Source organism: Myotis myotis, unplaced genomic scaffold (genome assembly GCF_014108235.1).
Source record: "Myotis myotis isolate mMyoMyo1 unplaced genomic scaffold, mMyoMyo1.p scaffold_m19_p_11, whole genome shotgun sequence".
Lineage (NCBI taxonomy): Eukaryota > Metazoa > Chordata > Mammalia > Chiroptera > Vespertilionidae > Myotis > Myotis myotis.
The window spans coordinates 46,254,022-46,278,878 of NW_023416315.1; the positions used below are offsets into that span (position 1 = coordinate 46,254,022).

The 24,857-nt window shown below is 35.8% G+C and overlaps 1 protein-coding gene across 2 annotated transcripts in view; it reads left to right on the forward strand.

Moving 5' to 3' along the window:
- The first annotated feature begins 1,482 nt into the window (after positions 1–1,482).
- HGF (hepatocyte growth factor) overlaps positions 1,483–24,857 on the forward strand; it is a 72,627-nt gene continuing 49,252 nt past the window's right edge. The window contains exons 1-6 of one of the 2 annotated variants that reach the window (XM_036328346.1): positions 1,483–1,769; positions 8,100–8,265; positions 11,890–12,002; positions 13,780–13,894; positions 18,546–18,688; positions 24,630–24,750. In XM_036328346.1, coding sequence (XP_036184239.1) covers positions 1,682–1,769; positions 8,100–8,265; positions 11,890–12,002; positions 13,780–13,894; positions 18,546–18,688; positions 24,630–24,750 — 746 coding nt within the window. In that variant the 5' untranslated portion in view covers positions 1,483–1,681. The remainder of the gene's footprint in view (positions 1,770–8,099; positions 8,266–11,889; positions 12,003–13,779; positions 13,895–18,545; positions 18,689–24,629; positions 24,751–24,857) is intronic. The other variant, XM_036328348.1, reaches the window with a different exon arrangement.

Sequence of the window (24,857 nt, forward strand, 5' to 3'; positions counted from 1 at the left end):
AGTGGATTCCTCAAAGTGGTTGTTTTAAGCCCCCACTTCTCTAGCTAGCCTGCAATCTTGTGGGGTGTGTGTGTGTGTGTGTGTGTGTGTGTGTGTGTGTTCTGGAGGTGAGGATGGGTAGAGAAAGAGGAGGAGAAATCAGAGTTGTAGGTGCAGATAAGGCTGCTCTGTGGATGGCTTTAATTTTGCTCAACACCCTGCTCCAGAGTCATTCTCACATTATGTTCACTTTCCCTTCCTCTGTCCACAGAGACACTGCTTCCCACTGGTGCTCATCTCAGAGACACATGTGGCAACTATCCCCGCCCCCCCAACCCCCAGTCCATTAAAAATAAAGCAAGTGCTTGCCCAAAGTAACCAGCGTAGTGCCGAGACAAATCCTCTCAATAAATGCAAAGTCTGGGCAATGATTTCACAAAGAATCTACAGAAATGAGTCGTGTCCCTCTCCCCTTCACCCCCCCCCCCCCCCCCACACACACACACCCTGCTCCAGCTCTTCATCCCTCCATTTCGATTTTGGGAGGCTGGTGGGTGAATGCAGGGGGATGGAGCTTAAGAAGAGAGGTCCATTCATCACTGCTGTATTGAAACCGCTTGAGAGATTTCCAGAGAAATTCTCTGACGGTGCACACGTCATATAGACATATGTGTGTGTGACTGTGTATGTGTGTACATGTGTACAAGGACACATAGTCCATTCTACATTTATCCATCCAACAGGCAGTGGATAATCGCAGAACCTTGGACATTTTGAGAGCATGACCAGATTTTATCAGACCCCAGATCAGACAAGTTTCCCTGAGGCACTTTGGGTATATTTGTGGTGATTTGGGGGGCTTAGCACAGCTTCTGAAAAATCTGTCCGCTCTGCGTGCTTTGGACAGGGGCAATTTTCCCACCTGACAGTGTGGCTGCGTTTGTTTGCTTATTTATTTTGCCCATATATTACCACACCCTTTTCTCACCTAACTTCTTTCTACCTGGGCTGGACTTGCCTGCGCTCTGCCTCCTGCCTGCCTCCTCCTCCCACCCTGCCTCTCACCCCCTGGGCACCTGTGCCAGGGTTTTGAATACCTAGATTGCTCTAGCAGTGAAACGAGACGGCTCAGGAGCGAAGGCACATTTGACTAAAAAGCAGCTCTTTGCTTTCTTCTGCTGCTGCTTCCCCTTCCTCTTTTCCCAAATAGATATGTAAACACATGTATTTTCTGTTTAAATTGAGCGAATTGGGTCTCTGTCTGTGCCTTGATTTAGCTATTGGGCTGAGCCTTGCTCCTCCCTTCCCTACTCGGATAGGAGCGCTCCGATCTGGAGCTCGAGCTTCCAAATTGAAGCTGGCCCCAGGCCAGGTGACCTTTTCTTTGTAAGTTTCTTTCCTAAGCAGAGTTGGAAAGTGGAGGGGGAGGGGGGCGCGGGGAACTGGGATCTGTTTGGTGTTGTTGGGGGTGGGGGGGTAGTGAGGGAAGGAGGGGGTGGAAGAGAGTAAAGGGCTGTTGTTAAACAGTTTCTTACCGTAAGAGGGAGTTCAGACCTAGATCTTTCCAGTTAATCACACAACAAATTTAGCTCATTGCAATAAAAAGCCGCTCAGAGCCGACTGGCTCTTTCAGGCACTGAGTCGGAACAGGATTCCTCCACCCAGGCATCTCCTCCAGTGGGACCCGCCAGCGCCCAGCACCATGTGGGTGACCAAACTCCTGCCAGCCCTGCTGCTGCAGCATGTCCTCCTCCACCTCCTGCTGCTTCCCATCGCCATCCCCTATGCAGGTTAGTTTTCCCTCCCTCGTTGTTATTATTTCCACTATCTCTTGCTAACCTATTCTTTCCCTAGCGCTCTCTCTTTCCCTGTCCCCAGCATCCTTTCTTAGCTCAGTATGTGGTATGGGTTTTTTAAACTTCTCAATGTCCTTTCTTTTGATCTCTTTGCAAAGCATTTAAAGTGATAATTAACATCCCCTCAGCGTGTCTCCCCACCCCACCCTTACTCCCTAATGACCCAGCCCCTTCTCACTTAGCTTAATAGGTGTGGACTTCTGGGTAGGGATGAAGTGCTAACACTGGCTGGAACTTGGATGGTTTGGACAAGTTTAAAGTTGAACAGAAGGTCTGGGCTGACGAGGGGAGAGTGATGGTCAGTGCCGCAGGGATTCATTTTTTTTTCCAGAGGATACTTTTCCATGACCATCCACGACCCCACATCACTCTGTAAACACTCAGAGCCAAATTATGACTTTATGCAGGTCAACATTTGGAGACGGCAGATGAAACTCTGAGTCTATGCATGTTATGAAAATGAAAGAGAAAGCCTCCCTTCTAAGATCTCAGTTTTTCTGGGTATGGATGCCTGTCTTTTTGAAACTGCAGAGCAAGGAAGGCAGAAAAAACACAAAATTGTGTAACTTTGAGTAAAGCTGCAGAGCTGCTTTCGGCGTCTCATTTTCTGCCCTGAATTTACAGGTTGGGAAGGAGTTGCTTGGGAGTTCCTATTGCCTGGAAGTTGAGAAACTTCATTTACTGCTTTGGGACGTTTTCTGTTGTTATCAGGGCAAGAGGAAACATCTGCATTTGGTTGTATTATCATTGCAGTGGCTGGGATGCCAGCGGGAGAAAGTAGTGAGCATCATGGGTGGGCACAGGGGAATAAAAGAATGGAACACATGCCCAGATGGTAGACATGGCCTTTTTATAATCTAAAACAGAGAACTGGCTGTATTTTTTAAGAGAAGTTAAATATGAAGTTCGTCAGACCTCTGATCTTGCTCTTGATGTAATAGAAGAGTTGAAAACATCAGGGATGTGCTAAGTGATAAGAAATCGTTCAATCCACCTGGCTTTCTTCTCTTCTGTGAATCGGTCCTTTTGGAAAACAACACTGTGTTAGAAAGGTCAGCTTGAAAACAGGTAGGTTAGACTTCTGAAGAGGTGAAAAAGAAGTTAGTTCAATCACCAGGTTATCATGCTTGAGATGTATCCTGTTAGAATAGATTCTTATAAGACATCGCTGGTTTAGGAGAATTTAAGTATAAATTGAAATCATGGCTGATATTTTGAGGGCTTTCATTTTTAAAGATGAAAGTGTTGCTAAAGTCTGAAATAGACTCTGGTTACCTGAAATCATCTGTGCTATTGCAAGGGGAACACAGTGTGGAAAACCCAAACAGTAGGTCAACCATAGACAATGTCTACTTGCTTTTGGCATGCATCATGAAGTTTTGGCAGGAGATATACATTCGTAATTATATTTCACTTTGGCTAATGTTGAAATGACTGCGTTTCCTGAGTGTAGAGAAAGCGCAGCCCAAGAGTGTGCTGGCAGGCAAGGAGAGGCCAACTGGGAATTACAGATATGCTGTGAATAATTCCCGAAGTGTATAATGGTCAAATTGTCATCAAAAGAGGGTCTGCCTTTGTTTGGGTGGCAAGTTTATGTTGATAGTTGCTCTTTTTAAAAATAACATTCTTCAAAATGGAAAACATGGGTAGCCCTCTTAGGACACAGAAAGAAAGTTTGTTCTTTTCAGTTTCATCTCATGCTGAACATTTAAAATTTTTGTTGTTGTTACTTGCTTCAGTGGTACTTTTTGATTTATCTTATTGTACATATTGTAAAACCATGCAATGTTAGGAAAGCATTGGGTACTATAGTAAAGTGACAACCAGTTCTGAGCAGAATGCATTATGGAGATATTTTACTGAAAAGTTTTTAAAGAAATATTCAATGCAGTGGACCGAAGCCATGTTTATAGAAGTTCTTACACAGAGAATTACCCTCTATCTGTTCCTAACTACACTGGAAATAAATATCCAATCCCTTGTAACTGCTGAAGCATTAAATGAGCATCTACTGTGGGGGACATAAAGATGAACAAATGAGGAAGAAACCTACATTACTGAGCAACTGTTATGGACCAAGCTCTAAAAGTGAAACTTATTTAATTCTAATAAGATTGGCATTGTTGGACTCATCTAACATGAGAAAATTGAGGTTAGAGACCTTCAATTATCTTAGTGAAGGGATAGACCTGAGTGTCTTACCCAAATCTATGTGAATGAAATATATGGGGTTAAAAAATATTTATACTGAAGCCAATAATTGTGAAATCAATTGAAACAGCCTTTAAAGAATCCATTTTGCTAAGTAATTTAAGAAAAACTGTGGGAAGCTGCTGCAAGTTTTCGAGTTGACAAGGTACCTGACAGTGTAGTTGTTTTGGTTGCTGTGTGGATGGAGCGTGGTAGGCAGAAACAGCAGAGGAAGAGAACAGGAGCTTCTATGGGATGAAATGAAATGGAATGAAAGAGAATGGAAAAAAAGAGAAGGGAAATATCTAGGGAGGCCCCTAACCTCCTACTGAACATTGCTTCATTTTGCAAATCTCTTTGCTGCTTCTCAAATAGCAACATTTGATTGAAATCTGACAGGATGCCTTTCTTCTTGACATCTTTATTTGTGATGCTGTTACCTTCTCTGCAGAAGAGGAGATGATTGTGATTTCCAAGTTCCTAGATAACAGCAATGAAATTCTGGACCAGTATTTATGATTCCTGCCTTTGAGAAGTTTAAAATCTCCTGTCACAACCATTCCTTCCCATTAATTATTTGTATACTTTCATCTTAACATCTTGCCACTTCAAGCTGTTAATCACTAATCATGTGGGTAGGTTTCTCAGAATGTGTAGAGCCAGATTCCTGCATCTTTCTACACCCTGCAAATCCTTTCCTTGCACGATTTTCCTTTGAAGTCAATGGTTAGTCCACACAGAGAAGAAAATATATGAGGTACTGAGAGAAATGAGTGTGAGGCCCAGGGACCAGAGGGAGAAATGTGTCTTTCTTCAAGCACCTTGATACATTTGACCCTACTCGCTGTTTGTAGGTTTTCACTACAATCCTAATGATTTCAGTTCTAAAATAGGGACTTTAGGTCCTTCAGGAAACACAGCTCCCAGAATGTTTCCCAGACTGGGAGAAGAGGAAAAAGTTGTTACAATTTGAAGTACAGGAAACATGACAAAGTTGGAGTGATCTCTCACCCTTTGGTTTCATTTCACTATTTTGTTTATAAACTTCAACTAACAGCCATGCACAAAATTAGTAGGGCAAAATCTGATCCAAAGATATTTTTGAGTTTCTTCCCAAATTAAACTTGTCTTTTAACTGTTTTCAGTAAAATAAGCATCAGTTGTTACTACATATGGAAGATAATTTTTTTTGGATGCTTTTTAATGACTTCTCTTTTGAAGTTTTCTTTTATTGAAGAAGAAATTGAGTTTATAAGTGTATGGGGTTACATGATGTACAATTAGCCTGAACTTCACATTTTTGAGTATATGTTACTGATCCAGTAGAAATGACTGAATTATAAGGGAAAGCGTCTAAGTCATGACAAATGAATAGTGGAAAGGGAATCCCGGTATCTGGTTCTGATCGCCTATGATTAGCTTTGTAGCCCAGATAAGCCTTTCACTCCTATTTATTATCTAGTAAAGGGAAATCATGGACTTATTTGCCTTTTAGAATGCTTTTTGATCTTTAGATGAAATGTAGTGATGGGAAAATTTATCAGCAAGCAAGAGTAGACTATTTTTATGAGGTACAGCCACACATTAACACATTTCAATAGGACAACTGAGGAGCTGTAGAATTAAACACAACCAGCAAACCCACAGAGACTTTTTCCTCACAGTAGTCTTCCATGCTTGCTTTCATATTACATGGTATCAAGAAAAGAAGCAGAGCATTGACCAGGGATTCTATTTTTTTTAACAATTAGTAAAATACATATCGAATTTAATGTTAGTCTTGGACTTTTTAAATTTCTCTCTCACTTAGATGTGTATAATAAATACATAATACAGGAGGTCATTTTTAATTCAATATTTTTAGTTAACAGAATTCATTTGATATATATAATGCTTCCATTTTGGTGGATAATTTTTTAAATAATTGATCTGCATCTATTAACTATATTTGTTTCTAAGAAATATTTCTATTTGTGTAGGAAATCAGATGATTATTATGCTGTGAAACATTTCATAGCAGCTGTGAAATAGTGCACTAAGGTCAAATGAAGGAGAACTTCTTAATGAAGAAACTTATCTTCCATTAACATGGTCCTGTATTATAAACCAACATTTGAAAAGAATTCTACTATTTTTTTTTTTTTTGCTTGGGAGAATAAGTTTCACTCTTATGCCAGAAATTAAAGAATAAAATTTCAAAAACAAAAGTAAAACTTTGCATATTAATAACATTATTTATTCAAATTGGTTTCCAAATATTTACTTAATGATTATAGTTTAAATAGCTCCTTTTAGTTCAACTATAATACAACTTTTATTTTTCTTAGATTGAGTAATTGGGATATTAGCATTTCAGGTAATTAAACAAAGTCATCTGGCTAGTCAATGAGAATGCCAGAATTATCATCTGTCTGCCAACGTTATGCAAGGCATTTGGTCCGCACTCAATAAAAAACATGTTGATAGATTATTTGGTTGATTGAATTTCTATGTTAAAATGTCTTTTAAATTATATCTGTTGTGCCATAGCCATTTAATCTTGTAGGGCAAAGAAAAGTTAAAAAAAATGAAAGCATTACTACAGAAATTAATACCAGTCTTTTGGACCCTGTGTTCTGGAGTTTTATAGAGAACTAGACATGTAGAAGACTTCATGTTTTCTCTTATTTATTGTGAACTTCAGGTTAGGAAAGACATTAATGAGTAGCATCTGTCCTCTTAATAAACCAACTGGAGCCAGTGGTTGCTGGCAAACTTAAGAGTACAATGCCATTCTTGGTACCTCACTCTACTAGCCATAGTTCCAATTTTTTTAGACAAAAATTTTCATTCTCTTTTCTTGACACATTTCACCACATATAAAAGCCAGGAATGCATTGTCTGTTCTACTGTCCAACTTACTTCTGTACTGATGGCTCTAATCTAAATCTTCATGAAATATTTACAAGCCATATTCTCACATTCTTTCTTAGCAATGCTAAGAGAAAAGAAGGCATCATAAGTGTTTAAGAGTGGGGGTTCTGAAGCTAAGGCAGCTGGGTTTCGAGTCAGATCTTGTAAGTGGTCAATTTCCCCCTGTGTCTTGGTATCTACATCTTTAAAATGAATATATTATTGCTGCCTTTCTTATAGGGTGTTAAAAAGGATTGACAGGCAGAGGAGAGCACAGTCATGTCTATCCTTATTATACAATAGCTGCAGTCTCTTAGACATTTTCATCCTCATGGTAAAGATGGTGATCATCATTACAAACCAGACAACTTTAGGCAAATTGAGAAGAAGCAAGTTCATGATACTCTAATGTTATTCAATGGATTACATCTTTTAGGATGTTTTAGTTCTGTTCTCAGGTTTTTAATAGGAGGATTCATGCTATCTAGGCGCCTTGTCGAGCACTTTCATGAAGAAAAATGATGTTGTTACATTAAAGGATGGAGCTTTACATACATTTGATTTGCAGCATTTGGATTGATTTCAAGACAAACAGTTCAATGATAGTAAGAACTAGTGCCCCCAAGCACAGAAGGCACTAATGTGGGAAATGAGAAGAGCTAAAATATGAATAGTATGAAATATTTTAAAGAGCAAGTCAGAAAAATGTGTCCACTGTCCCAATTTTAGTGAGAAGTTTCTTATCTGCTATTGAATGGGCTTGTTTAATTAATACTACAACTTACATACAGACCACTTATGGGAGGAAATGACAAATTTAATTATAGAGCATGATATGATATGCCCTGGCCCTTGCTTTCATACTGTTTGGAGAATATCATGTTATTTATTTCTTTAGAGTGAACTCTGCCCTAATTTTTAAAAACATCCTTAATTTGAAAGAATGTAGATGAGTGAAGTGACTCTACATGACAAGCTATTTATTCTTCACTGATTATAATATTCTTTTTTTCTCTTAACTATCAGAGAGTATCATTTCCCACTTCACTCTATCCCCAACTCCTGGAGGTCTAGTATGTTGTCAGATGAAATTATTACCTTGTGGATGATCTTTAAGGATTTTTTGTATGTTAGCCTCAAAAACATATTCCTCATGTGTGTTTTTAAAATTATTATTAATAGAAGGACAGAAGAAAAGAAGAAACACACTTCATGAATTCAAAAAGTCAGCAAAGACTACTCTATTTAAAGAAGACCCATTACTGAAGATAAAAACAAAAAAAATGAACGCTGCAGACCAATGTGCTAATAGGTGTATTAGGAATAAAGGACTTCCATTTACTTGCAAGTAAGTTTCTTCATTTTGTTCTTAGGAAAACTTTCCAAATACAGTATGTACTTATTATCATCATGGCTTTTGTTTTTGTTTTTGTATTTAATGTGATTTTCCCTTAAAATTATAAGCTTGGCTTTAGTGTTAAACACATTACAACAGAAGACTTAGCTCTCAGTTGATGGAAATATGAGTAAGGAAGTACATATAAACTGTTATATTTTAGACCTCATGGTGGCTTTGGTTATGGAATTTATATTTCTCATCTTATAAACAATTGAACTTTAGGAACTGAAAGGTAATTAGATTTACTTTTATCTCACTTTTAAATGTTTTAAAAAACATTTAAAATATTCTATTCAGAGTAAACATTTTTTTTCTTTCAAGAGGAGTGAAGAAATTTTCAGAATATAAGTTGGACAATAGCCAAAATTTACTGTAACTTATGTCAATGTCTTTAGGGATTTAAATAAAAGGTGTTGAGAGAATTAGATTATAAACTAGAAGGGTTGGTGTCAGCAGCAGAGACTGTTTAGGCCAGGGTAGTGATGATGACGTTATAGATGAAAAGTGATGGGGTAATTCAGAGAGGCATGAGGGGACTCAGAGTGAGTTCTCTTACTTGTGAAAGTCCCTGCATGATCTCACAGAGAATTCCTTACTACTTTGCCAGTAATCCCAGAGGATGCAATTTGGAATTTTGGGCCATGAAGGTAACACTTTCATCCTAACTGCCCAAGGAAAATGTGTTTCCTAGTTCTTCTCCATAAACATTTCTCCCCTCACTTACTTTCCTCCCTTTCATTCCCTATTTCATCCCACATGTTAGAGGATTTAGCATGACACCCTGTAAATTTTAAATTCTGCTCTATAACATTTGGGTCATGACACATAATGTGAACACAGATTTAGTAATGTCATGGCAAGTGGTCTGAATATCATCTCGCCTTTCTCAGAGAAATGAATGTTATGGGCCTGAGGGGAAAGGACATGGTCAGAGAATAACTTCAATAGATTTAGAGGGAGGAGAGACTATCTCCTTTCTATCCATTTACAGCTCCTCTGGAAGTATTTTATAGCCAAACTGCCACTTTCAGGGAGATATTTCTTGGCAAGAATAGTGGGGGATTGACTTTGCAAGTATTTTCCTATGATGATTCTGCTTCTTTCCCTGGCTTTCTGATAAAAGCCTTGTGTTAGTTAAAAATAAATTAGAGAAAACCACTCTCAATCAGCATCTCAGCTGTGCAGATTTATGGAGATGTTCTTCTGGCAACTGAGGAGGTTGGATTTACTGTATTTCCCCCCTTGGGGTTGGAAGGGCAGGGCATAGAGAATTAGAGAACCACAATCATTGTTGGTTTTTAACTCTGAATCTGACAATACACTCTCCTGAATCCACAAGTAAGGAAAGTATTGCTGCCTTTCATTTTTCACATTAATCAGCCTTATGCCTATTAAAACCAAACCAAAACAAAACAAAAAAACCTTTTCCTTTGTTTTATTTAGTAGAAACGAAAATGAATTTGCTTCATTGGAGAACACATGTGACCTGATTAATATATCTTTATATACCCCACGTATATGAGGTTTCATATTTTCCTACCATATTCTGGTTGAGTTAAATTTAGTCTGCAAATTTATGGCAACCTGTACAGAAAATCACATGTAATAAAACCCATGCACAGCCCAAGTTTTCCTGCCTAGAAATTGTATCATCCTTCTCACTTATCTATCCCAATATGTGTGTCTTATACATATGTATTTGGAACCACTAAATACATTAGTTATTCAGAATTAAATATATATACTGTGATACTCTGAAATTAGCTTCTTAATGAATTAAATGATATTTTTGCTGACTTGTTATATGGACTAGAATCATTGGCAAACAAGAGCAAATATAGGAAAATGCTGGAAAATACCAACAAAACTGTGTGAAAGCATTTGCAATTGAGTAAGCATGGAGTGGAGCATTGTCAAACACTCTTTTCTCTTGAGAAGGGATCAACAAAATTGATTGCACAGAGATTGAAATGTTCCTTTGCTGGGTAGGAAAGATAAGCAGAGTGCTTGGTTCTAAGCTCTTCAGAAAATTGCCATTCATCCATTGGCTCAAGAGAAGAAAACAGGAGGCATTCCTCTTCTAGCCATGAGTTACTCTTACTGGAATTGCCCTCCTGCCATGACCAACTAATTCTTGAAATGAAGATGATAATTAAAATCAGGCTAAGATAAAGTCAAACTTTTTTTTTTTTTTAAATATATTTCATTGATTCTCCACAGAGGAAGGGAGAGAGACAGAGAGTTAGAAACATCAATGAGAGAGAAACATCGATCAGCTGCCTCCTGCACATCTCCTACTGGGGATATGCCCGCAACCCAGGTACATGCCCTTGACTGGAATCGAACCTGGGACCTTTCAGTCCGCAGGCCGACGCTCTATCCACTGAGCCAAACCGGCCTCAGCGATAAAGTCAAACTCTTAAAGTCAAACTTAAATTTGACAGCCAGGATCCAGTCCATATGGAGTGTACAATGGTCGAAGGAAACAGTTTTCTGAGAGAATATGGCAGAGTAATGGAAGAAGAGAAAAAAGTGAATGAAATCAGTGAGCTGGAGACCCTGTCCCTCACTTTCCAGATGTAACCACATTGTATTCACAGAGGCTAATCTTGCACGTTCCCCATGGGGCTCCTGTAAAGTTATCTCATGTCAAAGCCATATAGAAAAGTAGTTTATATATGTTTGCTACATTTTTATTTTAATGTAAAGTTAAGTGGGACACTATTGATTTATTTTTAAATGTTTGTTTATTTTTATATATGTTATTTATATAATTACTATGGTTTCAAGGTCATTTAACACGCTCCCCCTAACACCACAATAAGGAAATAGGGAATTTAACATGTATGGCATAAGCTTATAGTCTACCAGATCACAATACAAATCTACTATTAGCCAATTTTTTTTTTAAATTTGTTTTATTGCTTAAAGTATTACATTTGTCTCCTTCTTTTTTTCCCCTCCCCTTGACCTTCCCCTGGTCTCCCCTACCCCCCAGTGTCTTGTCTTATCAAGTTTTTCTGCCACAGCTACAAAAATAATACTTTTATGTTTTGCTTTTAATTACTATGTCAGCTGTAAAATGCTTTTAATAGGTAGATATTTTAAAATATTTGTATGTAAATCAAAGCACAAAGTTTATGAATATGTTTTGAAGTTATGGATATAGAATGAATTGTAGTAAATAAAATATAAAATAATAAGTAAAATATTTTATAAATTTTTATGTATTTTTGTATTTGTTTTATAAAAATTATTTCCCCTTATTGATATTATTTAAAAGTTGTCAAATACTAAGAAATGAAGGCTTGTCCATAGTGGCATCATAAGTAGCATAGTGAGGAATTTTAATATCATTTCTTAATGGGAAGAAAACACTTCAGAATTCCAACTTCGGTTCTTATGTGTAAAATGTTATCAAATACTTTACTATTTATGGTTAAGAGATTTTTGCATTTATAATTTTAGTTTAGAAAGACTTTTTATTGCCCTCCTTGGTTAAACCATGTGCCCAGTCTTTAAAAACTGTATAAATAGTAGTATTCCTTCTTTTCATTCAGATATTTTTTTCAGGGCCTTTGTTTTTGATAAAGCAAGAAAACGATGCCTCTGGTTCCCCTTCAATAGCATGTCAACTGGAGTGAAAAAACAGTTTGGCCATGAATTCGACCTCTACGAAAACAAAGGTAACTGGCCACTTTCTAAATATCCATAATGAAATCAAGTGTAAAACTATGTAAATTTCTGCCACAGTTCTCTTTCTCATGGATTTTTCTGTTATATACTGGATCTATTATGCAGTCAATTCATCTATTAAGACAGATGACACTAGAGACTTGACAATAGAATGACACTTTTGATTACAGAGATCATTTCCCAAACTTCCCATAATTAGATTACCTCTCCTCAGTTTATTTCTAGGAGCCTCTCCTAGAAATGGTATTCTCCATGTCATTTTGGAAAGTGCCACCTTAAGCTATTAGTTTGACATCTTACATTACAGCAAATTTGGGGATTACTATAGTATTTTAAATTTTAATAACTTTAAATATCTAAGTTATAGTGATAATTGCTGATAAAAAAATGTGGAGATATTGAAAAAATAGTTGGATCTATTTCTAATTATTATGTTCTTTAAAACTATATATATATATATATATATGTATATATATATATATATATATATATATATATATATATAATCTTTATTGATTTTCAGAAAGGAAAGGAGAGGGAGAAAAAGACAGAAACAGCCATAATGAGAGAGAATCATTGATTGGCTGCCTCCTGCATGCCCCCCACTGGGGATGGAACCCACATCCCAGGCATGTGCCCCGACTGAGAATTGAAGCTTGATCTTTTGGTTCATAGTTTGACACTTAACTACTAAGCACACTGGCCAGGCTAATAAAATTTTTTTAAAAGAAGAATTGAGACCAAATTTTTTTGTTAATTTGTCTATTTTAGTATTCTGATATTATAGTCACAAGGTATTTACTTTGTAAAAAGCAGAATGATATCAAATTATTGAAGAATGTTAAATAAATGTGAATTTGAGAAGATAAATCTCTCATCACAAGAAATAGTTATGGATTGTATTTATGATAATAGCATTAATTTTAATTTTAATGCTTTCTTCATATTATCTTATTAATTTAGGTATTTGGTAATATACACAGATATTTTCTTATAATATGGTATATGTCTAAATTAAATTAAGATGGGTTCATGGTAGAAAATAATATAATATCTATATACCCCAATAATTCTACAAATCCTAAATATAATTCATACTCTAGTATAAGACCATCTTCAACTAACAACTGTATTGTAGTTGATATTGTTTGACAGAAATATACTGCATGTTTCAATTTGATTGCCCTGAAATTTAGCAGTGGAAATATTAGCAAAAATATGGAAAAAATCAAAATAATATAATTATATCTCTCACACACACACACACACACACACACACACACACACACACGTATATACAAAACCCACACCATTTTACTAAAAGACAAATTAGTTATTTTTATTATCTTTAAGTAACTTTCTGAATTCATTATAGGTTTTATAAATCCATTAATTTTCATTTTTAATATTTTCTTAACATGGTCTGCATAATTGAGCAAATCATTCTGCCAAATTAAGTTTGGCCAGTTGAGTGTAGAGTCTGTGTTAAATACATAGACTAATATCTTCAGTTATCCAAGTATATGCTCACAAAATTAAAACTTCTCAATAGTCTTTTTGTTGTTGTTCTTGTTTTGGATTATTCTGAAATGTATTATTTTGAATATATTAGTAGAAGCTTTAGGCAATACATTTCAATATGATTCGAGAAACAGTAGTTTACAAGTGTTAATTACTTAAAGGTTTGAATGGAAGTTTCTTTTACTTTTAGATATATACAGCATGTTACCCATAGTTACAGCCTTTGTCTCTGCTTTCTTCTGATAGACTATATTAGAAACTGCATTATTGGTAAAGGAGGTAGCTACAAAGGAACGGTGTCTATCACTAAGAGTGGCATCAAATGCCAGCCCTGGAATTCCATGATACCCCACGAGCACAGGTAAGAACGGCATGAAGAAGAGAGGATAACCCTCTTTTTTGATTATGTGTGTTATAAATCTCACATTGGTCCTTCAGGATAATGCTACAGTTCTATCATAGCATAGACAACCTTGCTGAATTATAGCAGGCCAAGGACGATGTGAATCCATGACTGGTATTTAGCCAACGATGAACAAATTTATCACTAAGGTGTAGCCTAAAAGCATCCTCCCTCAAAACTTCAATTTATAGATCCTAGTGTTTGTGAAAAAGTCATGGAAACATAATTTTAAGATTTCCCCCGCTCCCTTTGCCTTCAAAAAGGTTCCGCATTGTGCAGCTGGAAGTGGAGAGGTTGACTGTATAAATTAGAGATGGATCACATTCTGACCTTACCTAGTGGCCAAATGTTCTTTAACCATGGTGGTTCTCAACCTCGGCTGCACATTGACATCACCTGCTAGAAGCCCATAACACCTCCTGCCACCCAGGTATCAGCATAGACCAATTAAATCAACATTTCTTGGGGAAATAACCCATGTGCCATCTGATTTTTAAAAAATGCTCACCAGATGATTCCAAAGTACAGTCAAAACTGAGAACGCCTGCTAAAAACTCATGCCTCTGACCAGCTTTCCTGTTTTACCTACTGTCGGATGACTGAAAACAAAACAAAACACAACCTTCTCATTCCTTGGGAATTAAATGTCTACACTTAAAATTGTGTTCATTATGAGATGAATGCTATTTAAAGACGAGTACACATAGTAGCCATAGCCTCATTAGTCTGAAAGTTTTAATCATAATGGAGGAGAAACATAGATATCTACTCCCCACTAGAGAACTAAATTTAGCCAGTTTTCAAGGTTTATTTTACAAATAATTTTAACTGCAACTGAAGTAGTTGAAAAACAGCTCACCCTGGTTATTAAATGCATTAGGAGATTTAGATTACCATGTGCCAGTTACCTTGCTGAGCAGTATACCGTGTCTATAGTCTTTAATCTTTCCAAGAAACACATAGTGGATGGTTTTATTAATTCTGCTTTTATATAGGGGGATGCTGAAGCACAAAGAGCCTTAGTAACCTTTCGAGGTCATTCACATCTAGTAAGTGGGATGGCCAGAATCTGAGTCCTGCTTTTAACAAGCCCAGGGCATCATACACTTAGCAGGTCAGTAGGACACAGGCTGTCACTTGTTTTTGCAGTAGTGAGGATAACTTTGCCTTAATGAATCCACTTTTTATCCCACTCCATTAATTTTTGGAGGGTATAATTATGAAAGATGATTTTACTTCAGTAAACAAAGTTGAGTTCATTGGTCCACATACAAAGAAAAAGAGTTTGTTGCTTCACATTGGGATCAAACTTGTAATCTCAGCCTAATTAACACCAGCTAGTAAGTGTCCAAACTGATCAGCTTTCCCATGTTTCAGTAACAGAAAACAACTAATCTTTTCCAAATTATTGATTTTTTAATTTTAAATTTATTTTCTAACTTTATTGTTACTATTGACATTGTGACAGATGTCCCCATTATCCCCCGTTTGTCCACCTCCACCCGTTCCCCACTCCCCCTTCCCTCTGGCCATCACCACACTGTTGTCTGTGTCCATGGGTTATGCATATATGTTCTTTGGCTAATCCCTTCACCTTCTTTTATCCAGCCTCTCCCTTCTCCCTCCCCCCTGACAGCTGTCAGTCTGTTCCTTGCATCCATGCCTCTGTTTCTACTTTGTTGGTCAGCTTCCACATATAAGGGAGATCATATTTACTTTTAATTACACACAGATACCTGTGAAATAGAGAATTGTCCTTATATTTAAAAAACAAACAATATAATTGGTTTTGTCCTCTCATAAGTATGTGGATGGTGTCATTCCCAGGATATTACGGAAAACATCTTATTTAAATAGATAGATCTATGCTTTTCATGAACAAAGGAATAGCATTTGAAATCAATCCAGCCTTAGCTAAGGAGAGTGCACTGGACTGACCCAGGAGAGTTCTTATTTCAATCCAATTTCTCTATGATTGTGATTCTCTGCTAGAGGAGTAAATGTGAAATAGATCTCCCTGGGAACAGGCTTTCCAGTCCAATCAGCTATTTTTCCAACAAACATTTCCTTGAGTTTAGGGCTGAGAAGATCTTGTACATTAGTCAACATTTTAAAAAATTCAGTGGGAGCAACACTTAATTATCATCAATTATCAGCTTATTGGAATATCAACATAATTGCTTAACACTTTTAAGTGTTAACTAAAGATTAACTTCATGGGAAATGGAAAAAGAAATATATAAATGTCTTTGTCTAGAGGAATGATTTGTTGTTGACTCCCTAAATTGAAATATTTTACAAGTGGCTTAATGGGAAGATGATGATAGATGATGAAATGAGCATAGAAACTTAACCAGAGAATCAGGTGACCTGATATCTACACCTCTATCTTTCATTGGCCACCCAGCATTCATTAATGAAGCAGATGATGGAATAGATCAAGTTTCCTATGAACACTGTTTATATTAAAAGAAAAGAAAAGGAAAGGTGACTAGCACCAGAAGATCTAATTTATATTTCAGAGTACCTTTAAATATAACTCAATTTTAAATATTTCTTCACTTATCTCTCTTAAAGCCTTGCCAACAAGGACAAAGAACCAACAATAGTATATATGTAAATAAAAGTTTATTACAAATCCTGTTGACTGGCATACGGCTTTGGTATAACAGCTTTTCATAAACATTTGTTGAATGAACACAAATAAGTGAAAAGAGCAGGACTAGGCTTCACCCCTTGCTCAGGCACAGGCTGCTACAGAAAAGCATGCTAACACCTCAAAGCACAAAGGAAAACCAGTTAATTTGGGTAAAAAGTCATATATGCCAAAGAATGAAGAGAAGAGATGACCCAGTATTCTTGTTACCCTGCATGCCTTCAAGAGGAATTCGATATAAATTGATAAAGAATTGTGAAAAGAAGCACATCTTTTCTCTTCATTTCTCATTTTGTTAACTCTATTGGGACAAGTTTATTCATTTTTCAGCCACTTTTAGGTTTGATTTACACTTTATCTACCTTTTTACTTGTATTTTTCCTAGTAAATTGTTTTTTGATTCATTCACTACTTCTTGCAGCTTCTTTTTTACTTTAAAAATCCACTGGAAAGGTTTATTTGTTTATATATTTGTGTGTGTGTGTGTGTGTGTGTGTAGAACAAAAATCTCTAAAACTAGATATTTAATGTGTTCATTTAATATGTGCTAAATCCATTATTTAGTTTCTTAAGTAAACTGAGTCTGTAAAATGATACAAAATGAAGGACCTCATAATAATCCCATTCACTCCATTCATCTTATACATCTGGAAGTTGAAAACCCCAGATGTATCTAAGAACTGGTGTCATATATGGCAGCAATGGAGATTTTGTAATTATTCTTACTCTTCTATTATACTAAGCTTTCCCATAAAATAGAGTTATAAGAGAATTTTCTAAGGTAAATTTGATTAATACAGTACTTTATGAAAAAGAGTAAAATCAGTTTTGATTCTATCAGAATAGTATTTCATTAAAAGTTATAAAAAATTGGAGAACTGACAAAAATGAAAGAAAATTTCAAGCAATGGCACATACAAAAGGTATCCTAAATTATTCTGGAATAATAGGACTAAAACTAAGACAAAAGATGACTCCTTTTTCCTTTGAAAATTAAAACTGTTAGGAAACTAGTGAAATCATATGGGCTTTAATTGTTCATTCAAGTGTTTAATTTTTACTTCCACAGAGTAAAGACTACTAAGTGGAGTGTGCTTAGTAGGTAGCATTTATTGTCAATTACTCTGTCATCTCTTAGAACTTCTCAAAACAACCATATACTGTGTAAGATATGGTGACACAGTCTACTGGGTTATAAGTTATGGTTATATTCATTGTACAGGTAAGCTAACAGGCTGAGAGGCCAAATTACCTACTGGGTCTCCAGTTAGTAAGTGAGAGAGTTGAAATTTGAGTCCAGGTTTAATTTGATTCTAGACCCTTTGTTCCTGTTACTTCATCAAGCTGTTTCTCAGTTGTTCAGAAAATAGGAGGGTCATTCTTCATAATAAAAGCAACAAATAAACAAGCAATTATGTGGGATAAGCAGTGTAACTGTGAGCTTTCAAGGTCAATTGCAGTGTTTCTTCAGTTTTCTTCTTAGTGGCCTTGCTCAATCACTTGCTGCCTTTGAATGAGGCTTAGAAATTGTGGTACAAACAATGTTCATTAGGTTCTTAAATGTTTGGCTCTTGAAAAATCCAGAGATAAATCATTCTTAATGATGTTGAGCATGTGAATTGTTAGCTAAGTGTTTATAAAATTTAAGGATTTTAAGAATGGATGGAAATAACACTTAACGTTAATATACAGGGTGGGGCAGAAGTAGGTTTACAGTTGTCTATATGGAAAACAATACATAATTAATAAGTAATAATGCAAGAATAAACTCTGTTTTGCATACTCACAAACTGTAAACCTACGTTTGCCCCACCCACCCTGTATATGGAGATCTGAGTTAGAATAAATGTTTCTCCACTTTCAGGGAAAACATACCCACTAATTAGTAAATTTAATAGGCCCACAGTAAAGTTGCATGCGCTTATACTGTAATGATTATCATTTTAAAACTAGCTTTTTGCCTTCGAGCTATCGGGGTAAAGACCTACAGGAAAACTACTGTCGAAATCCTCGAGGGGAAGAAGGGGGACCGTGGTGTTTCACAAGCAATCCAGAGGTACGCTACGAAGTCTGTGACATTCCTCAGTGTTCAGAAGGTAAATGAACCTGAATGCCGTGCGGGGCACTCAGCTCCTCCTTTGTGTAGATCTGCAGCTCGCATGAAAGGTTAACAAAAACAAACCAAATCGCAATGAATATGTTGTTAATTCAAACACAACCAGAGAATTAATTGAGCCTTTTATACACAGTTTTAAAACCTGATCATCACCAGATGAATGCAGACTAAGGGAGCGAGTTATCAGTTTGTGAGTTTAATAGAGCCTGAGGCATCATTCTGGGGAGAGTATAAACTTGGACTTTTTCATTAACCGTGTGGAGCTCACGTGCCTCAAAGTCTGTTTCCATACATCATCTGAAAGGAACCAAATGCAACTTAGCTCTTTATGTACGAGTAGAGCTAATTCTCTAGTCATCAAACTCCTGCTTCCCCAGCAGCGGTGCAGCAAGGGTATATGAACCCAGAAGGGTATATGGGAGGGGGGTCATGGGAATTGGACACACCTGTGTGCGTTTTGGTGCAAATGTGACTAGAACCAAATCTAATACATAGACTGGAACACTGTTCAGAATAGCACCTGAAGAGATCAAGGCTGTCTTGAAGGCAGGCACCCTAAATCCATGTCTATGTTTTTACCTCCTCTCACAGCATAAGAGGGCACTGTCCTTACTTTTGCAGTGGAAAACTGAATGACTGACGAGAAGGAAGAGTAACCATTTCAGCATTGTATACGGTTTATTTTTCTTAGTTATCTGGCTACCGAATAGCTGTTCTGTCAGAACCTAAAATCCCGAGAATCCAAATGAAACATGGATTACATTCTGATAGAAATTTAGTAGGATTTTGAAGTTTTGGGGGGTTGGGGGGGGTCTGCTGAAATACTGTCCAATTTTTATAGTAAGTTATCTTACCTATTTGTTAATGAACCAATTTTTTAAAAGACATTTCTTCCCTAAATATCAATTTAGTATTAGGTTGATATTTTCACATAAAAAATCATTGTTAGTTCACTGTCACAGAGAAGGTGGATTTGTTTTCTGTTGTTGGTTAATTTAAAATTGACTTCATGTGCCAGAGCCAGTTCTATCTCTGTTTGTAAATTCTTACTTTTCATTCGTTCCATATCGTATTCTGTTCACTATAACTTCTTCATCATTGTTTTCTTTTCTTTTAAAAATAATAAACTGATCTGTGATAACGTGATGAACAAGTCTGTTTTGTATGAATAAGTCTGTCATTAATGTTTGTCTTAAATTTACACCTGGAAGAAAATAACCTGCTTTTGGGAAACTCTCCATTATCACAATTTTCTGAGGTTGAAAGTCATCGCAAGGAGTTTTGTAATTGATTTTGTTTGACCTTGGAAAATGTTTTCACGGAAGGTAACATGGTCAAACTGTAAACAGTTTAGCATTTATGTTACCTGCCTAGTCTGTATGAGAATATAATTTTTCAACCACTGGTTTATAAGTGAAACCTTATCAAAATACACTGGCATAGATCTGAACTGATAATTAATGTAGAACAAACATGCTAGAAAATAAGTAATTGTAGAAGTCCTCTTTCCAGTTATTCTTATGTCATTAGATTATATATCTCTAACATCCTTTAATAATCATTTTAGGTCATTACAGCTCCCTTGGAAAGGGCATTACTATTTAGTATAATGGTGCATGATGCTGATGGTTACAATGGCACTGAAGGTTGCAGATATGCTTTTTCTGGAAACAATTAGAAATCTGACAATAGTAGAAAAACCCTCCTGTAAGAGAAGTAAACCAACACCTACTTGCCCTATAGGCTGAACATATCTCAGGGAGTGTGAACTGAGTTGTGATGTTTAAATTCATTCTATAATGAACAATGTTTTAGCAGATTTTAATAAAGAGGATCTAAAATAATAAGCACTATCAATACATCAATAAAGAAAAATAGCTCTTTATAAAATAAGTAATAAAATACTCAAAATAATGTACAAATGATGTTCATTTATATTAAGATACAAATGTAAGGGGGAAACCTCAAAATCCAGAATACTTAATATCATCAGTGAGCCATTTTTATCTATGTATATTAATTTATTAAATGGCAATTTCCAAAGGTTACATCATTATGGATGAGGTAATAATAATCAAATAGTTTTGGATATTTAAAATTAAGCAAGAAAAATGCCTCAAGTCAAACTTCAAACTGTTCTTTTTAAAAATACATGTAGAACAGTATATATTTTTTGAAAAATTTATAACAAACTTTTGACTAAATACTCATCTGAAATTTTTCAGAAAGTTTGATTCATAGACAATATATATCTGATGTCTGATGATTAATATTATTTTCTTATAATTTCAATCTTTGAAATATATTAAGCATTCCAGTAGAAATGTCAATCTTTGATTCAAAGATTGTGGAAAACTGAGCTTTGTAAAATCTAATTTCTTGTTTTAACATTTGCTTGGGATTTAAAATAAAGCCAACACTAGTCATTGGAACAGATGTCTTTTTAATGATTGTCAGATATCTGAGTAAATACATTTTAAGCCATAATCATTATTTTTTAATGTCTCACACATAATATCCCAAATAATACTGTGTGTTAAATCCATACTCTGCATGGAGAATGACTTTAAAAAAAACAAGGCTTAAATAAAACTATTACTAGTATTTATAAATATGGATTTGTGAGACTATCCATATTTTAAACATTCAGTTGTTCTGAAATAATCACCAGCATGGAATTTGCTGAGAAATACTTTTTGAAATATCTCTTTTACTCTTAAACTCAGATTACTGTGGTTTTATGATTGAGAAAAACGGAACACAATACTTTTTGTTCCTTAGTTAATACGGTGAGAAAGATGTTACGTTAATCCTACTTATGTTATAATTATGTGTCATTTTATAATTTTCTACTACTATTTAGGTCAAAACTATATTCAGAAAAAACAATCTACTTATGAATAGAAATAATTAGTTTGCATTTATATGATCTGGATTAGTATTTTACTTTTTTGTACTTTTTGTTTGTTCTTTTTTTTTTTTTTTAAGAAAAGAACTTGCTAGAAGGGTTAAATAATACACTTACCACAGTAGAGAGAGAAAAAGAAAATAGAGCAGTAGGACAGTGCTCACCCTCTTGTACTGTTAAATAGATTATGCTTTCACCTGGTTCCTTGAGTAGGTGGACTTAGTTTCTACCTGTCCTACCTGTACTGCTTAACTTTGAGCTACAAAAACTTAGAAGAGTCTTAGAATTCTGGAATTTTGAAAAGTGACTGTGAGCTTAAAGTTTGGCTTTCTTGAGATAATTTTTTAAGACTAACCTGATGGTTTGATGCAGTGGTAAAACAACAAACCTTGGAAAAGATGGTTAATCTACCTGCTTTCCCAGGGCCTCCTTTTCCACATGCCCCAATAGGTGAAAATCCAACAGGAGGACAACCTACTGTTATACACAGGAGAGCAAAAGGTAATTGGGACAATGTTGAAAAAGTCAGGGAGGTTGACTTTCTAAAATTATTCTTATCAGTCTACCTGAAAGTGTGACTAGTTAGGATGTATAGGGGACACATTAAAATATGTAGGACGACACAAAAGCAGTGAGGGAGAATGGAAAGAACACTGGACTATGGGTCAGGAGACCTGTGTTCCAAGCACAAGTTTGACATATTTCTGTTTTAGGTAAGTCCTTTAAGATTTTGTGAGTTCTTTCCTCACTACATAGATCAAATGATTTCTTATACATTAAAAGTACTGAATAATCAAAGAACATGTAATGATAATATATTTAGAATCTCACTTCTATCACCATAACACATTCATTGACTACCAAAATCCAATATTATCCTTATTAACTTTTATTATTAAAAAAAATCTCACTAGGTCTGAAACTGCATCCATAATCATCTTTTCACTTTACTATAAACATAGCATGCTAATTCACATTTCTATACCATTTTATGGTATTTTGCCCCTTTTTAGCTTATCCAACTCTCATTCATCCTTCAAGGACCAGGTAAAATTCACTCTCTTCTAAAAAGCTATTACTGACAAACACTTAGAACTTTTAGAATGGAACTAATTATCTACAAACTTGCTACTCTCCATGAGATCCAAGTACCAGAAGCATCAGCATCCGCTGGGAGCATCCCGACCCCCAAAACCCTTTATAAGAACTTGCCCTTTAACAAGATCTCAAAGTGACTTTTTACGCACATTCAAGTTTGGAGAAGCACTGGTCTACCACACTCATTCTAGAAAGTGGTCATAAGAAAAATAAAAAACCCTGAAGTCCCCAGGAAAAATGTTTTATAATAATCCCCATAGTATAGCTTCCTAGAAAATAACTTTATGTACTCTCATATAAGGGGATATACTCTTATAAACTGCATTTGCTGAAGGAGACAAAATAGATATATTTTAATTTCTTGAGTACTATCTAAGGTTAGAAATTGTATATGTGGACCCTTATCTCTTATGTCTGACCATAGTATTTTGTTCTATTTTCTCATTTAATTGAATTCATTTTTTCATTCCATTTTATTCATTACAAAGGAGCAAACAACAATGATAAATGTCACATCGTTTTCTGTGAGGATATCAAATCTTGCATTCTTTTAAAAAAAGGGAACTAAATCAGTCTGTACTGCATTCAAATGGAAAGCTCTCATGTGATAAGGCGTAACATATGTCGATCATTTCAATGTTGAAGAGGCCTTGCCCAAACAGAGAACTGTTATCATTATGCTCTTGGACCCCTGAAATGTATAGTGCACATGCTTACAGACTGTAGTCTGGGAATCTCAGGACCAAATGAGAGGAAGCTGAATTGGTCCCCTGTCTTAGTTCACAGATTAAACTACATGAAAAGAAGTAGATGGATCAAGCCAAATTGTCTCATGTTTTGGAGAGTTAATAGTTAATGTCCTATTAGATGATACAAATCAAAGGTTCAAAAGTGATTTTTCTGATATTATACCCCCAAGTTATTACAAATGCTAATTAGGCTAGATCTTGGTAGATAAAACTAAACATTGACATCTTTGCTCCCTTTCAGTAAAGGTAGATGATCAGTAATCACAAGATACAAATGATGTGTTTGGGGAAGTTTGCCTGACCCATAGGAAAGCTAAGCAATGATTTATTCCACAGGGTGCCTGTAGGACTACAAATCAACCTGTCCATTTGAGAAGTATCTTTTTCAGATAGTTGATGTGATTCAGGGTTTTCAGTGTGACATAAGAGGCCAGCCAGAAGAGAACTATTAATTAACCACACAGAATCATCAGTAAGATTCTGCATACCTAGGTCAACTGAAAACATTTTAAAAACAGTAAGTACAAGGAGTTCAATAGTAGGTCAACTTCTGTCCTCAGCTAGATAAGAGTAAAGCCTGCCCAGTTATTCAACATGGATATTTGCTAGCAGAAAGGAGCTATGCTTTCTTCTTTTAAAATATTCTTTGAATAGTAGCAGATTTGTATGCAAAGCTGGTCTCTACAATCTGTCTCATCCCGATTTGGGCATTGACCATATGAGTAAGATGTACACTCATTTCCGGTGCATGTCATTGGAGGTTCGGCTGAGAGGGGGGCTTTATTGTACTGACAGTATAACTACTGAGATCCCTTGCAGCTTAGACAAACCAAGAGGGAAACCCCAAAGCTCTATCTGATATTTCCAGTTTCTAAGTACCTTTGGACAGTTATTGAAAAATTAGAAAGGTAATTTCCTGGTCCTGTGGTAAATCTGTATGACACTGAGGACAAAAATCTCATTTAAGCTATATGAAAAGTTCTGTAAGGAGGATTTTATGTCACTCTTTATGGACATTAGGCCATAATTTAAAGTTAAAATGACATGTAAGTTTTTTCTAGAAATCTCTTTGTGAAACAGATGATTTACGGTTCTTTAAATGGAACAGTGGTGTTTTTGATTTTTCTGTCAAAAGCAATTAACATGCCATGCTTTGATTTTATTAGTAGAATGCATGACCTGCAATGGGGAAAGTTATCGAGGCCCCATGGATCATACCGAATCAGGCAAGATTTGTCAGCGCTGGGATCATCAGACGCCACATCGGCACAAATTCATGCCGGAAAGGTAAAATACCACCAACCGTGCTCCCAGCGATTCTTTACTCAAGCTGTTATTTGCTCCCTGACAAACTGAAATGGAAATTCTCTTTATACAATGTTTTCTGGAAAGTC